The sequence below is a fragment of the Meles meles genome, chromosome 4, assembly GCF_922984935.1.
Source record: "Meles meles chromosome 4, mMelMel3.1 paternal haplotype, whole genome shotgun sequence".
NCBI lineage: Eukaryota > Metazoa > Chordata > Mammalia > Carnivora > Mustelidae > Meles > Meles meles.
In genome coordinates, this window is record NC_060069.1 from 117650091 (window position 1) to 117666746 (window position 16656).

Below are 16656 nucleotides of genomic sequence, written 5' to 3' on the forward strand. Positions count from 1 at the left end.
AAGTACGAGAGTATCAGTGGGATACTGATACTGATACTGATCCTGACCCTGATCCTGATCCTGATACTGATACTGAAGAGGATAAGTAATCAGAGTTTTGCAAATCACAGAAGTGGGTAGTCATGGTGATTACAGGCTTTGTGGTATCAGTAGAACTGTTTATGGAATATGCGGTGAGAAAGGAAGGGTAGAGGTGGACTGAGATGGATTACTCATTATACTTTGCAAATGGAGTATGATAAAAAATAACATTTATGGACTTTGAGGCACAAAACATCATAATTCATATAAATATTCATATCTCTTTTAAGTACCCACTAGGTACCCACTATGACATTAAGTCACCTTAAGATTATTTGGACTTTGGTAACATGCATTTAAATCCCCTCATTGTCAATAACACATTCCAAAAACTACATATTATTAATTTTAAAGTCTTTCTAGTTTAATTTTTTTTTTAATTCTAGGGAAATTGAGACCACTTTCTTCCAAGTTGGCCACTTTTGTCTGTGTCCATGCCAGCTTAAGTCCTTGGTGAATGTGTTAGCTTTCTTTATTAGTGAAGTTTTACAGATTGTCCAACAACATACACACACAGCTAGAAAGGGCCTATAGTAGGCATCATAGACAGTGAGAGGCAACTTGCCTCGGACTTCCTCTAAGAAGCACACAAGCCTAAAAGCATCTCTTATAGCTTGACCCTTTCTTCATTGTCTCAAAACCCTTGTCATTTTCTTCCCTCATTGCTCTCTTTTCTTTTTATTTCTCTCCGTGATTATCAGAGTTGAAGCCACACGAGAGGTAAAATTCACCATGCCCTAAATAAAGTAGAAAGAAAACCTTGATGGCTAGCAGAACTCTTGGGGTTTACCTCCATTCACTCAAGCACAAGTGTGCCTCTACTATCCAGTTAAACGGAACATGGGTCTTGGCTATATAGCTGCATAAGTACCAAAGACATCACAATCAAGGTCTGTTCAGAGGCACTATACTTTTTTAGTACTTAATGCATTTATAAATCACACCAAAACAGACAAGCCTGTGAAATGTTTTCATTTTTGTTTTGTCTTATTTAAGTATGATATGAACACTTGATTAAAATTCCTTGTGTGTGGGTCCTTGGGTATCTCAGTCATTAAGCTTCATTTACTCTTCTCCTATCCCCCTACATGGGGGGGTAGGGGGATAGGAGAAGAGTAAATGAAACAAGATGGGATTGGGAGGGAGACAAACCATAAATGACTCTTAATCTCACAAAACAAACTGGGGGTTGCTGAGGGGAGGTGGGATTGGGAGAGGGGGAGCGGGCTATGGACATTGGGGAGGGGAGGCGAACCATAAGAGACTATGTACTCTGAAAAACAACCTGAGGGTTTTGAAGGGTCAGGGGTGGGAGGTTGGGGCAACCTGAGGGTTTTGAAGGGTCAGGGGTGGGAGGTTGGGGGAACAGGTGGTGGGTAATGGGGAGGGCACGTTTTGCATGGAGCACTGGGTGTTGTGCAAAAAGAATGAATACTGTTACACTGAAAAAAATAAATAAAATGAAAAAAAAAGACTAAGGTAATTATAACTGCAAAAAAAAATGACTACTACTCAACACATAGCAATATTAGTCCACAGAATTTTGTCATTTTAATGAAAGGAGAATAGATATTAGTATGAGATCTGAACATTTCTCTTTAATATTTTTCTCAGTGAATCTATGACTGTCTTATTTCTCAGGCTGTATATAATTGGATTTAAGAATGGAATTGCAACAGTGTAGAATACAGAACCCATCATATCTTGATCATTTGCCTCTGCAGATCCGGGGCGCACATACATGAAGAGAAGGGGGCCATAGTACAGAGAGACAGATAAGAGGTGGGCTCCACAGGTGGAGAAAGCTTTTCTTATACCTTGTAGAGACTTCTTTTTTAAGATTGTAAAGAGAACTAGTGTGTAAGAAACCAGAACAGTCAAAATGGTAAATACTTGTATTGACCCAGAGAAAATAAATAGCATCAGATAATTAATAGAAGGATCAGTACACGAAATCTTAAGTAACGGCATAATGTCACAGTAAAAGTGATGTACTATGATGGAATTGCAGAAGGTTAATCTGAATAAAAAAGAAGTATGAATTATGGCATGAAGAAGGCCACCTAAAAATGACAAAAGTATCAGCTGGATGCTCAGCGTATTGGACATAATCACTGGATAAAGTAACGGTTTGCAAATAGCCACATAACGATCATATGCCATTGTTGCCAGCAGAAAACATTCTGTGGTTGCACTGATTGCAAAGGAAAAAAATTGTATCATGCATTCAGAGAGAGAGATCATCTTGCTCTTGACAAAGAAGTTGGCCAGCATCTTGGGGGATACTGTGGATGATAGCCAAGCATCCACAAATGCCAGGCTCCCAAGAAATAAGTACATGGGGATGTGAAGGTGAGGGTCATAGCGGATGACAGCAATCAGACCAAGGTTCCCCACAATGGTGATGAGATATATAACCAAGAACATCAGGAACAAGGGAATCTGCCACTCTGGTTGATATGTGAGTCCTGTGAGAACAAACTCTTCCAGCTCTGTTGCATTTTTAGTTTCCATATTCTTAACAGAATCTGTTATTTTATCAGGTCTCTGAAATTTAATGTGGTAAATGTAAAAATAATATTCATTAAAGATTTATAAAAACTGTTTGGTGAGAGTAATTGAAATAAAACCATTACACAGCTTGAAGGCACTTCAATTTTATTTCCTTTAATATGGCAACTATTTGCGGGAATTGTTATATTGCAAAAATATAACTACTTAAGTTCACTATGTGCAAAATAAACAGATTTAGATGATAAGAAAAACATTCTGAACATGACAGATTCATGGAGTAACTATTGAATGAGGTAGCCAAGTTCTGTGTATAGGACATTATTGCAGCATGAAAAGTGAAAATGTTAGAAAGGCCTGGATCATCAAGTGATCAGTTCCCTGTGAAACATCTTCAGTTGTGTCCATCAAAAATAGACTGGGACTGAAAAATTTTATGAAAGGGAGTGTCATCCTCAGATGTTTATTAAAATAAGTATATGGTTGTAGAAAATAGGCTGAAGGGAGGGGAAACTAGAGTAAAAAACACTAAACAGGAAGCCATTGTTATTGTCCAGAAATTCCCAAACCAAATTATACAAGGAAATTGGCCAGAACAGTTTTGTACAAAATATGAATTTTGAGATACTACTGTACAAATTGATTCAGATCGCATGTATTGGTTGAAATAATATGCATTTTATAAATGCTTCCTGGTTGATTGAACAGCATGTGAAGTTCTTGGTCTGTGTGCAATATGACACTGGGAGTAAAGAGGGGACAAAGAGGTAGCCAAAGTAAATCAGAATGTACAGTCACTAGGACTCAGTGACATATTAGATGTGAAGGGAGTTGGTCAGTGTAGGAAAAAGAAGACACTTGGTGCTTGGGTAGATGGTCATCAAACATTGAGACTGAGGACTCAGGTGTGGTGGCCAGTTTTTTCAAGGAGCATTCTGAAAACACCCAGGTGAAATGCACTCGGCAGAATAGTTCTATAGGAGCTTAATAGAAATGATGACTTGGGAGTCATTGGGGTGACTAAAGGCACAGTTTTGTATGACCCATCCATGGAAGTATATAAGGTAAAAAAGAAGGAGGAAAAAGAAACTTGTGGAAGTTAAAGAGATTCCAAAATGGATATCCATCATGTATGCACTGGCTAACATTTGATCCTCTATTCTACCATATGACTCTGGTGGCAAACAGAAGCTGTCATGAAGTCTAGAAGCCAAAAGTTCTAAAAACTGACTTGTCCATCATAGAGGACTTGCTGCAGCTTTACCAGTAAAAGGCACCTATGCTGGATTTGGTAAATGGAGAGAAGGAGACAAACGGCCAGGGGGGAAAAGGAGAATTTGGGTTGCAAAGTCAACCAAGGAAACAATATCATGACCCTAGAAAATGTATCCTACACCTCAATGGCGTAGGCATATCAAAGGAAGCTGTTGCTTCTGCATCTAGTAGCAAGGGCAGCAGCTCTTAGTGAGCTCGATAGACTAGGACAGATTTTGGCTGTTTTGCAGGCTTTCTTGCATTGTGTTCCTGCCCATTTCTCCAGTGGGTTTCTCCAGTCCCCTAACTTGTCACCATTAAAGCCAGTTTCCTTTCAATTAACCCAGTTCCTTTGGTAACCAAGGGCTCTGGCTTAGACAAAGTGAGAAAAGGAAAAAACCAGAAAAGGACACTGAGCAGGGTGGCCAGAGATGCATGAAGGAATTGGAAAGCTGAGTGTTGTGGAATTAAAGGGAGGAAAAGAAAACCTCAACAAGGACAAAGTGAAGTACAGTGCCAAAAGTGAAATAAGTGCTCTAGTGGAATAGGAGAGATCAACGATCATTAAGTGTGGGAATTAATAGACTCCTGGTGGCTTTTGTGAGAGCAATGTCCATGTTCTGATAGAGTTGAGGTCAGAGAGCAATGAGAGGAGAAACATGGGGCCCAACAGTGGGAAGAATGATATATGTTGTGCTGAGGAATGTGGGGTGGAGATGGCAATCAGCTACTGTCCACTGAGTATCCATGGTGTTTTTGTAGGTGGATAGGGATAGGAAAGGCCAAGGCATGAAGAGAGAGAAAGAGGAAGTATCAGAGAAAGGCTGAAGATGAAACTGGGGAAAAGCTCAGACACTGGAGGTAAATATTTGCCTTAACTGTGGTTTTCATTAAAACTTGTCAGTACTGGGTATGATTTCTTTTTCTTTCATTCCAAATTCCAACTTTATTTTTCTATGGAAAATGTGGATGAAATAGAGATTTTCATTTTAATGTTAGGCTAGAAACTTTGTATTGGTCATATATATACCAACATTGCTGAAAGCACGTTCCACATTTAAAAGTCACTTTATTTTGCTTTTACAGTAACTAGAACTGAGTTTCTCTAACTACTCTCATTTGATTTGAGAGCCCTTTCCTCTCCACTAGCTTTTAGCAGAATAAAATTGAGCTAAAGCCTGGAAGCGACTCCTAGCAATATAAATGACCTACGCAAATAATTGCAATTGGTAAATACATATTTATTTAGAATTATTTAGAACACAATGCAATCCCAAACTATGAGATAATTTAAAATTCTCAAGTGCAATCTGTGGGCCTTTATTAAGTCAGAAAGTAGAAAGGACACCGGAGGGACGTTTTCTACATTTTCTCATATATATACATATATATGCATATACATATATATATATATGAGATACTCCATGAAATTATTGTCAGAAGTGGGTGAAAGGATACACAGGTGAATAGCTAAGTGATTTAACCTAAAAGGTTAGTCAGAGAATGTGTTTAATTAAATAGAATAAACATTTTGACCAGAATCATCAGAGAGATTTCTTACATAGGAAACATTATGACCTAAGTCCTTAAACCCATTTTTAAACCATCTAAATTTCCAGTAACCAAACTCATCCTAGGAAGTCATTGTAATTTGGTTAGCCAGATAATTAACTATGATTAAAGAATGCTATTTAGTCGTAGAGCCGTTTTGCTTACCCAGATTTACTCACAATAGTAAAATACTATTGGGTTATTCACTATTTGTTTTCTTTTCTTTTTTGTTTCAACTTTTTATATAAATTCTAAGTAGTTAACATGTAGTATAATGCTAATTGTTTTCCATTTTCAACCTGCTATTTGGTCATCTTATAAACCAAATCAAAATTATTTCTAAATATAACAGTACTTTTAACTTTCTATAAAAAATAGTAAGTATTACATAAATCAGTCTCTTACCAATATTTGTTAAGACATTGTAGAGATCTTTTCAGAGCTAGGCTGTGTCAAGCAAAATAAAAATAAAAATAAAAACAAAAGAGTTGCACCAGAATGACAGCAGCACCGCCGCAATTCTTTGCACACCGATTCATTCTGGAGCCTTCATTTACTAAAAAATCAGCAAAATGCTGTTTATTATAAATCTGCTTTGAACTCAAGAGTCAACCAATTCTACATCTGTGTTCTTTTGCCAGAAGAGGAAGGCACGAAGAAGAATTCCCTTAATTGCACCCAAGCGTTCCCTGTAGGACAAAACTAAGCTGTTCTTCTGGGCATTGCAGATTAGAATCTGTATGAGAAGTCCAGGTGTCCCAATAGGCTTTACAGACTGAGAACATCAGTCACATATACAGCTCTAGTTGCAACAGTTGAAATTGCACACTGTGCTGCTGCTTTCCACCACTAAGGACATTTCTGGCATGTTTAGGCAAATCAGTTTATCTATAAATTGGTATTGCTCTGAGGGCTTTGATGAATATGTTCTTGTCTGAGCTAATCATACATGATTTTATTGAGGCCAGAGTACTAGGTTCCCTTCAGGAGCCAACCCCAAGGAAAGCTGTCCTCATGCAAACTGCAGCTCACATTCCAGATCTAGACCTGACTTCACACTTGAAGCTGAAATCTGATGAGAAATCTCAGTAGGCAAAGGTCAGGGGAAGTGCAAATGGAAACAATGATAAAGCACCACAGTGCTGTAAGTGTGAAGTGAGAAGTGCCATAGATCAGTGCTTCTCAGATTTTAATGCCTGTGAATCTACTAGAGAGGGAGCTTGTTAAAATGCAGATTCTGTGTGAGTAGGTCTGGGTGAGGCCTGAGGGTCTTCACTTCTAACCTGGTGATTGCTGCCTCTGGACCTGTATCACCCACAAGGCCTTTCTTTGTCCTTGGAGGGCTAGATTTTCAGAGAGCCCAGATCATGGCAGTAGCACAATCTAACAGTTTACAAAGGGAGAAGCTAGGAGTAACCAGGTGGTGTGGGGAAGGCCAGCATGGATAGGATCACACAAGCCCTTGGAGGCTCATTCAGAGACTTTGTATTTTACCCCAACTTAAAGGAAATGAGGGATTTTTGAACATGGTGGTATATGTGTTCAGGTTTGCCTTTGGTGCCTTATAAATTAAGCTGTCAATCAACTTTCCTTCAGAAAAATAAAAAAATGTACTTCTTTGTGACATTGTGATTTACTACTTGAAGAGTAGAAAAAATGTTCAGCCTTCACAAGGGACTATATTGGCAGCTAGGGGAAAGCAAACAACATCTGTTTTGGCAGACTGATTGATCAATATTCTTGCTTCCTCATAATTTTGCTTGTGCAAGCCAAAATGGAGGAGGGAAAACACCACTGATAAAATAATGTCATTCTGAATACTTAGTAGAAAGGTGGAGTAAGCAGGATGGTGTGCAGAGGTGGCTTCAACATAACACAAATGGCTTAAATCTACTGACCCCTTCAGTTTTGTATACATACCTCTTAACTCATTTTGTTGCCTCCCTTGAGCACAGAAGGTCTGTGATGTTGCTTCCAGTAAGAATAGTCTTCTCAACCTTGGTCATTTATACAAGTGGGCTGTGCTTTTCACATGTTTTTGCTGATAGCACACTGTATAAAGCATCTTCTTGTGTCCTGTTTAGATAACTTTATATCTTGTTTGGTGAAGTATGTTCAAATACCGGCCAAGTTTTTTACTGAGTTAATTCTTTTGAGTAAATTATTTTTTAATGAGTGTGTTTTGTAAATTCTTCCTATATACAAGTTCAAGTCATTATCAGATATATGACGTGCAAATATTTCTCAGGATTCCTCTTGTCTTTCTTTCCCACAAAGATATCAAACTGGCCCAGTACACACATGGCATTATGATGTTTGACACCAGTGAGCAAGAAGTAGCGACTGTTCAATGCTTCCTGGTAAGAAATGTGCATGACAGAGGGGGAGAAAGAAATCCAACAAAATCCGGAGTACCTGGCTGGCTCACTGCATAGAGCATGCAATTCTTGATCTGAAGGTTGTGAGTTCTAACCCCCGATTAGGTGTGGTGTCTACTTAAAAAAATATATTTAGAGACCTTATACTTGAGTGAAATTCCTAGGGGTCAGTGGTAGAGGGCACGTGGACTTTTCCCTTCTGAGGTGAAGGGTAAGTTGCTGCATCTGGCCCCTCCCACGACTGAAAAAGAGTCACAACACCTAGTGGGTTCCTATGGATTCTGGACCCTGTATCATCCACATTTGGGTGTATTATACCAGCCCATTTACGAAGTGACCAGATAAACTGTTAGTTTTGAGGTGGACTCAGAACAGGCGAAGGCTTTCTAACAAGTAGAGGTTGCTATCCATGGCGCTCCACCAATTGGGCCATGTGATGATTCCTTTTGTTTCCTTTACCATTGGAGACATGTCTGGAAAGAAGTTGCTATGGCTGATGTTGAAGAGGTGACTGCCTATGTTCTCCTCTGGAATTCTGATGGATTTCTGCCTCATGTTGAGGTCTTTTATCTATTTCGAGTTTATCTTTGTGTATGGTGTAAGAGAATGGTCAACTTTCATTCATTTATTCTACCAAAAGCATCATCTAGGACTTTTCAGAATTCCTTATCCACTGCCCAAAGTCATAGGATTACATGCAGTGTATCTTCTGAACAAGGAATTTACTTCACATCCAAAGAGTGCAGCAAAGGACCCATGACCATAAAATTCACTGGTCTTATCCTATTCCCCTCTATTCTGAAGCAACTTGTTTGATAGAATGTGGAATAGCCTTTTTGGAGACTCATTTATAGCATAACTACATGTGATACCTTATAGCATTAGAGTATTTCCAGAAGGCTGCATGTTTTCTGAGTCAGCAACCAGTGTATTCTACTGGTTCAGTGGGACCACTCACTGTTTCCCCTAGAAATATACTAGCTTTCTTTTTTTTTTTTTTTTTTTTAATTATTTTGGCAACCAGCATAATTTTTGCTTCATGTACCCTTGATCTTATCCTCTGGTGGCCTAGAGTTTTTGGAGCCAAAGTGAGGAGTGCTGTCATCAGGATACATGACAGTGATCCATGTAGCTGGAAGGAGAAGCAGACTCCCCACTGAGCAGGAAGTCTGATACAGGGCAGTATCCCAGGATCCTGAGATCATGACTAAGCCAAAGGCAGATGATTAACAGACTAGCCACTAGGTGTCCCTGGAATATGTTGTATATGAAATTTCATTGAGAATGATGATCCAAAGTTCGTTCTACTTAAAAGATTCATGTTTTAACTGAACATAATTAAAAAAAAAAAAAAAAGAAATTTGATGCATTAAGAAAAGCTCATTTCTGAATGAACTAGGTCCCATCTATTAACCTTACCCAAATGAGGCAATGGAGTTTTCATTGGCTATCATCACTTTCAATCATGGTTTCCAAGAGAAAGTTATAAAAGGTCCACAACTCTTCATCCTTTAAAAAAGAGCCCCATTGAGGCACCTGGGTGGCTCAGCGGGTTAAGCCTCTGCCTTCGGCTCAGGTCATGATCTCAGGGTTCTGGGATCGAGCCCCGCATCGGGCTCTCTGCTTAGCAGGGAGCCTGCTTCCCCCTGTCTCTCTGCCTACTTGTGATCTCTCTCTCTCTCTCTCTGTAGAAAATGAATAAAATCTTAAAAAAAAAAAAAAGAGCCCCATTGAAATTTGGACTCACCCTCCCAAAGCAGGGAGGAAAGTACAAACCAGAGGGTAGAAACCTTTAGAATATTCACATATTGTGGTTAAGTAGGAGAGAGAGGATGTGCAGAAACTCCATTTTGACTGGTCTCTAACTATTTTGTTATTATAAAAACTTTGCTTCGCTGAGTATTTTAAAAGAGTGGTTCCTAAGTATGGCTTCAAGCCAATAGCATTAGCATAACTAAATCAGAAACACTACTGATGGAGCCTATCAATATGGTTTCACAAGTTCTCCCCATGATCTTGATGCCCACTATAAGTTATGAACCACCATTGTAAAAGAACAACATGAATGTCTATGCCAGAGAGATTTTGACATATACTGAATATACATACTCGGTAAGATTTTGCCATAGCTGGTCTACAATGCAGACAGTGAGAAATACTGTTCTAGTGTTGACTGACATGTTTCTTAACCTAATTACCGTATTTCCTTGAATGTCATATAAGACAATTTGTTAGCAATCTTCTGGACAGTAGAAAGTATTGTAAAGTGATGAGAAAAGTGTATGTATACTACATTATTTACATTTAAAGAGATATTAAACTTGAGTTGTTCTTTTTGAAACTTTTATTCAAGATAGTTAACATACACTATTATATTATTTTCAGGTGTACAATATCATGCTATATATTTCTCAGTTCTCATCAAGATAAGTACACTCTTTTTTTTTTTTAATTTCTTCTCAGCTTAACAGTATTCATTGTTTTTGCACCACACACAGTGCTCCATGCAATACGTGCCCTCCCTATTACCTACCACCTGGTTCCCCAACCTCCCATCCCCTGCCCCTTCAAAACCCTCAGGTTGTTTTGCAGAGGCCCTAGTCTCTCATGGTTCATCTCCCCTTCTAATTTCCCTCAACTCCCTTCTTCTCTCCATCTCCCCGTGTCCTCCATGTTATTTGTTGTGCTCCACAAATAAGTGAAACCATATGATACTTGACTCTCTCTGCTTGAAGGATAAGTACACTCTTAATCTCCTTTTTCTATTTTACTGATCCCCCCACCCCCTCTCACCTCCCATCCGCCAGGATATTCTCTATTTTTAAGTTTGCTTTTTATGTTTGTTTGTCTTTTTAGTTTTCTTTTTTGTTTGTTTGTTTTGTTTCTTAAATTCTACATATGAGTGAAATCAGAGGGTATTTGTTTCTCACTGATTTATTTCACTTACCATTGTGCCCTACCATCCTTCCATGTTGCTGAACATCACAAGATGTCATTCTCTTTTATGGCAAAATAATATTTCTGTGTGTGTGTGTGTGTGTGTGTGTGTGTGTGTACTTCTTCATCACCCATTCGTCAACAAATGGACACGGGTTGCTCCCATATCTTGGCCATTTTAAATAATGTTGCAATAAAATCGAGTTGCATACATCTTTTTGAATTAGGTTTTCACTTTCTCTGGGTAAATACTCAGCAAGAGAATTGATGTATCATATAGTAGTTCCACTTTTCAATTTTTTTAGGAACCTCCATACTGTTTTTTATAGTGGCTGCACCAATTTGTGTTCTCACCAAGTGCCCAAGTTTTCCTTTCTTTATACATGTTCGCCAACCTTTGTTATTTCTTGTGGTTCTGATTATAAGTATTGTGACAGATGTAAGGTGATATCTCATTGTTTTCATTTGCATTTCCTTGATGATTAGTGATGTTGAACATCCATCCATTTATGTGTCCATTGCCCATCTATGTCTTCTTTGGTGAAAATTCTATTTCAGTTCTCTGCCTATTTTTAATCAGAGTATTTGGTTTTCTTGGTGTCCAGTTGTGTAAATTCTTTATATGTTTTGAACCCTAACTGTTTATCAGACATATCATTTGGAAATATCTCTTCCCTTTCAGTAGGGTGCCTTTTTTTGTTGTTGTTGGTAGTTTCCTTAGCTGTGCAGAAGATTTTTACAGGAATTATGAGTTCTTTTAAATCTCCAGCTTAAGAAAAAGAACCTTCATAATAAAGGATATTCAAAGTAGGTAATCTGTGTTTCCAAGGGATGACTTAATCCCACATCAGCAGCAGCTGTTCTAGACAAATACACAAACTTAACATTGTGATATCATCCTTTACATCTAAGTATCTATAAAATAATACATATGTAATGTCATATTTTCTTTTTTAAAGAACTGGTAGAATATCTTGTCTATAATATGGGTTTTGCACAGATATATATTTTTTACCTCCTTCCCAATATGCTACTTATATCACAAAAATAGTGTACAAAATGAATAGCACTGTAACAGAAATGAGAATGGGATTACATCAGTGGACAAAGGATTTTGATGGATTTCTGGAAGGAATAAAATACTTGGTATTTTGCTGAAGTTTCAACCAGAAGAAATGAATCTACAGACCTGAAATATACAAGAGGAGGCTACAGAGGAAGTCTGAGCTTCTGAGAGACCCCCAGCTCTCTGTCCCATACTCATCCAGCCTACAATCAGACCTGAGAGGTGACACACCATTCTCAGACTTACAAGTGCATGTCAGACTTCTCTTTCAAAGCAAAAGCCAATTAGGAAAACATACCTTTCTGAGAGTGAAGAAATACACAGTAGTAGTTTATATTACTATTTTTGTTTTGGGATCATAAAAATGAACGAACAAGAAAAGTCTAGATAATTAACAGGAAAAATCAGAGTAATAGGAATATCATAAAGCAAAGAATTAAGCTGCACACATAAGCAAGATATAAATTCTCAAGTTTAAAGAATAAAAACAGCTGCACATTAATCCATTCAGTTCCTTTACTAGGTCTTGGGAGTATCTCTCAAGAAAACAAAAAGAGAGCAGATGATCTGTTCTAATCTTGTGATCTGTACCTCCAGAAGTACATGATAATGATATGTTTCTTTATTTATGTTAAATATTTCATTTATTTATTTGAGATAAAGCATGAAAGAGCAGGGGGAGGGGGAGGAGATGTAGTGGGAGAAGCAGGCACCCCACTGAGCAGGAAGCCTGAACTCTGGACGCTGGGATAAGGACCTGAGCTGAGGGAAGATGCTTAAGGAACTGAGCAATTGAGACACCCTGTCTTTCTTTTTTTAATAATGATATTTTTATTAAATAGTTATATGTGTTGTATCTTTAAACAAGCATCTAATGAAAGGGTTTCTCCTTGATATTATCTCATACTCCATCCAAGGAACTAATTCTAATGATAAGAAGAATTCACTTTATGTCTATGATGTTCAAGATTGTCGTGAAAGAAACAGGAAGAGGAGTCGGCCTGCAGCAGCCATCCCCAACCTAGTAATTTCCCTGAGCTCATTAACTTACTGAAAAAGAGTGACACATTCTATTGTGTTTTATGTGTTCATGCTGTTATATTTTTAAGATTTCACAGGTAGTTCACAAATACTTACTTGGGACCTCATGTAAAACACAGTCCTATGTGCTGCACAAGAACAGGAGTACTAGGACTTCTAAGTTATATTCTAAAAGAGTGTGGAAATCAAAAGTAAGTACTATACAAGGCCAGCTGTGATCTAAGAAGAATAAATAAACTAATATGCTTCAAATGAGTATGAATTCTTATCGTCTTTGTGCTAATCTGGAAGTGCATCAAGGACGCTATAACACTTATGTTGCTAGACCTTAAAGAAAAAACATCATATCCATTGCAAATAAACATGAGTAGTTTTGGGGTGACATGGAGGATTTTATTCTCTATGGAGAGACCTACATAGGGCAAAAGTTTGAACCTGAAAGAATGAGGTGTTTCCAGAAGGCTTTCAATAACCCTATATGGGTATAAGACATGGTCTTAGGAGAATTGGAGGAAAAGCACTTCAGTGTTAAACCAAGGTTTACTTAAAAATAAAACCTCAAGGGCGCACCTGGGTGGCTCAGTGGGTTAAAGCCTCTGCCTTCAGCTCAGGTCATGATCTCAGGGTCCTAGAATGGAGCATACATTGAGGTCTCTGCTCAGCAGGGAGCTTGGTTCTCTCTCTTCCTCTGCCTGCCTCTCTGCCTACTTGTGATCTCTCTCTGTCAAATAAATAAATAAAGTCGTTAAAATATATATATAAAACCTCAAATAATGCCAAGGTGAACAAATGCAACGTGAAGAAGACCCTGATAGATATATGGATATAGATATAAGTGTAGATCTAAGTAAATCTATATCACATATTCTGGACTTACACATGAGCAGACATATATATGCATATGTATACATACATGCAGTTGCATATATGTACATATATATATGTCCATATATATATTGTCTATGTTCTATATCTATATATCTCTAAAAAACAATACCATATATGATACGACATAACCTAGTAGCAACACGCTCTATTAAATGTTATTGAAAATGGTATCATTAATATCAGTTATGTTTGAAAAGTTTGGAAAGTAAGAGAGTATCAGTAAGAAGGAGAAGACAAGTAATTAGAATTTTGCAAATCACAGAAGTGGGTAGTTATGGGGACAACAGCCTCAGTGTTATCAGTAGATCTGTGTATGAAATCAGTGGTGAGAAAGAAAGGGTAGGGGTGGACTGAAGATGGATTACTCAATATAGTTTGCAAATGGAGTGTGATAAAAAATGACATTTATGGACTTTGAGGCATAAAACATCATAATGTGTACAGATATTCATATCTCTCAGATACCCACTATGACATTATATCACTTTAAGATTATTTGGACTTTAATAACATGCATTTAAAGCCCCTCATTGTCAATAGACATTCCAATAAACTACATATTATTGATTTTTTAAATCTTTCTAGCTTTTTTTTTTTTTTAAATCTAGGGATATTGAGACCACTTTCTTCCAAGTTGGCCACTTTTGTCTGTGTCCATGCCAGCTTAAGTCCTTGGTGAATGTGTTAGCTTTCTTTATTATTGAAGTTTTACAGATTGTCCAACAACATACACACATAGCTAGAAAGGGCCTATAGTAGGCATCACAGACAGTGAGAGGCAACTTGCCTCTGACTTCCTCTAAGAAGCACACTAGCCTAAAAGCATCTCTTAAAGCTTGACCCTTTCTTCATTGAATTAAAACCCTTGTCCTTTTCCTCCCTCATTGCTCTCTTTTCTTTTTATTTCTCTCCGTGATATCAGAGTTGAAGCCACACGAGAGGTTAAATTCACTATGCCCCAAATAAAGTAGAAAGAAAACCTTTTGATGGCTAGCAGAATTCCTGGGATTTACCTCCGTTCACTCAAACACAAATCTGCCTCTACTATCCAGTTAAACGGAACATGGGTCTTGGCTATATGACAGCATAAGTATCAAAGACATCACAATCAAGTTCTGTTCAGAGGCACTATACTATTTTAGTACTTAACGCATTTATAAATCACACCAAGGAACAGACAAACCTGTGAAATGTTTTCATTTTTGTTTTCTGTTCTATTTAAGTATGATATGAACACTTGATTGAAATTCCTTGTGTGGGTGCTTGGGTGTCTCAGTCATTAAGCTTCTGCCTTCAGCTCAGATCATGATCTGTGGGTCCTGGGATTGATCCCCACATTTGGGGGGTCCCCTACTCGGCAGGAAGCCTACTTCTCCCTCTCCCACCCTGCCTGCTTGGGTTCCCTCTCTCGCTGTCTCTTTCTCTCTCTTTGTCAAATAAATATATAAAATATTTGAAATTTTTTTTAAATAATAAAATTTCTTGTGGGGTTTAAAAAAGATACACAAACACTTTTATGAACTTTTTAGGTTCTCCCTCCTAGTCATTGAAATACTAAGGTAATTATAACTGCAAAAAAAAAAAAAATTGAGTACGACTCAACACATAGCAACATTAGTGCACGGAATTTTGTCATTTTAATGAAAGGAGAATAGATACTAGTATGAGATCTAAACATTTCTCTTTAATATTTTTCTCAGTGAATCTATGACTTTCTTATTCCTCAGGCTATATATAATTGGATTTAAGAAAGGAATTACGACAGTATAGAATACAGAATCCATCATATCTTCATCATCTGCCTCTGCAGATCTGGGGCGCACATACATGAAAAGAAGGGGGCCATAGTACAGAGAGACAGATGAGAGGTGGGCTCCACAGGTGGAGAAGGCTTTTCTTATACCTTGTAGAGACTTCTTTTTTAAGATTGTAAAGAGAACAAGTGTGTAAGATACAAGAACAGTTAAAATGGTAAACACTTGTATTGACCCAGAGAAAATAAATACTATCAGATAATTAATAGAAGGATCAGTACATGAAATCTTAAGTAACGGTATAATGTCACAGTAAAAGTGATGTACTATGATGGAATTGCAGAAGGTTAATCTGAATAAAAAAGAAGTATGAATTATGGCATGAAGAAGGCCACCTAAAAATGATAAAAGTATCAGCTGGATGCACAGCGTATTGGACATAATCACTGGATAAATTAGTGGTTTGCATATGGCCACATACCGATCATATGCCATTGTTGCCAACAGAAAACATTCTGTGGTTGCACTGAGTACAAAGGAAAAAAGTTGTATCATGCATTCAGAGAGAGAGATCATCTTGCTCTTGGCAAAGAAGTTGGCCAGATTCTTGGGGGATACTGTGGATGATAGCCAAGCATCCACAAATGCCAGGCTCCCAAGAAATAAGTACATGGGGATGTGAAGGTGAGGGTCATAGCGGATGACAGCAATCAGACCAAGGTTCCCCACAATGGTGATGAAGTATATAACCAAGAACACCAGAAACAAGGGAATCTGCCACTCTGGTTGATATGTGAGTCCTGTGAGAACAAACTCTTCCAGCTCTGTTGCATTTTCAGTTTCCATATTCTTAACAGTTGGTCTCTGAAATTTAATGTGGTAAATGTAAAAATAATATTCATTAATGATTTATAAAACAGTTTGGTTTTATAAATAAATAAATACATACATATACATACATATACAAATAAAACCATACACTAGCCTGAAGGCACTTTAATTTTGTCTCCTCTAATATGGCAACTTATGGGGGGAATTGCTATATTGGAAAAATACAACTACTTAAGTTCAAACTATGTGCATAATAAACAGATTTAGAAGATAAGAAAAACATTCTGAACATGACAAATTCATGGAGTAACTATTGAATGAGGTAGCCAAGTTCTGTGTATAGGACATTAATGCAGCATGCAGC

At 37.7% G+C, this 16656-nt stretch overlaps 2 protein-coding genes across 2 annotated transcripts; both read right to left on the reverse strand.

Moving 5' to 3' along the window:
* Positions 1–1653: 1653 nt before the first annotated feature.
* On the reverse strand, positions 1654–2595 carry LOC123940432 (olfactory receptor 5H8-like). The gene has a single exon (XM_046003258.1). The coding sequence runs from the start codon at positions 2593–2595 to the stop codon at positions 1654–1656; it is 942 nt and encodes a 313-aa protein (XP_045859214.1).
* A 12782-nt stretch (positions 2596–15377) lies between these two features.
* On the reverse strand, positions 15378–16307 carry LOC123940380 (olfactory receptor 5H2-like). Its single transcript, XM_046003155.1, has one exon. It carries the CDS (start codon positions 16305–16307, stop codon positions 15378–15380), a length of 930 nt encoding a protein of 309 aa, XP_045859111.1.
* Positions 16308–16656: the final 349 nt, after the last annotated feature.

Bases quoted from the DNA above. Each gene is read 5' to 3' on its own strand.
- LOC123940432 (XM_046003258.1), bottom strand. From the start codon at position 2,595: ATGGAAACTAAAAATGCAACAGAGCTGGAAGAGTTTGTTCTCACAGGA.
- LOC123940380 (XM_046003155.1), bottom strand. From the start codon at position 16,307: ATGGAAACTGAAAATGCAACAGAGCTGGAAGAGTTTGTTCTCACAGGA.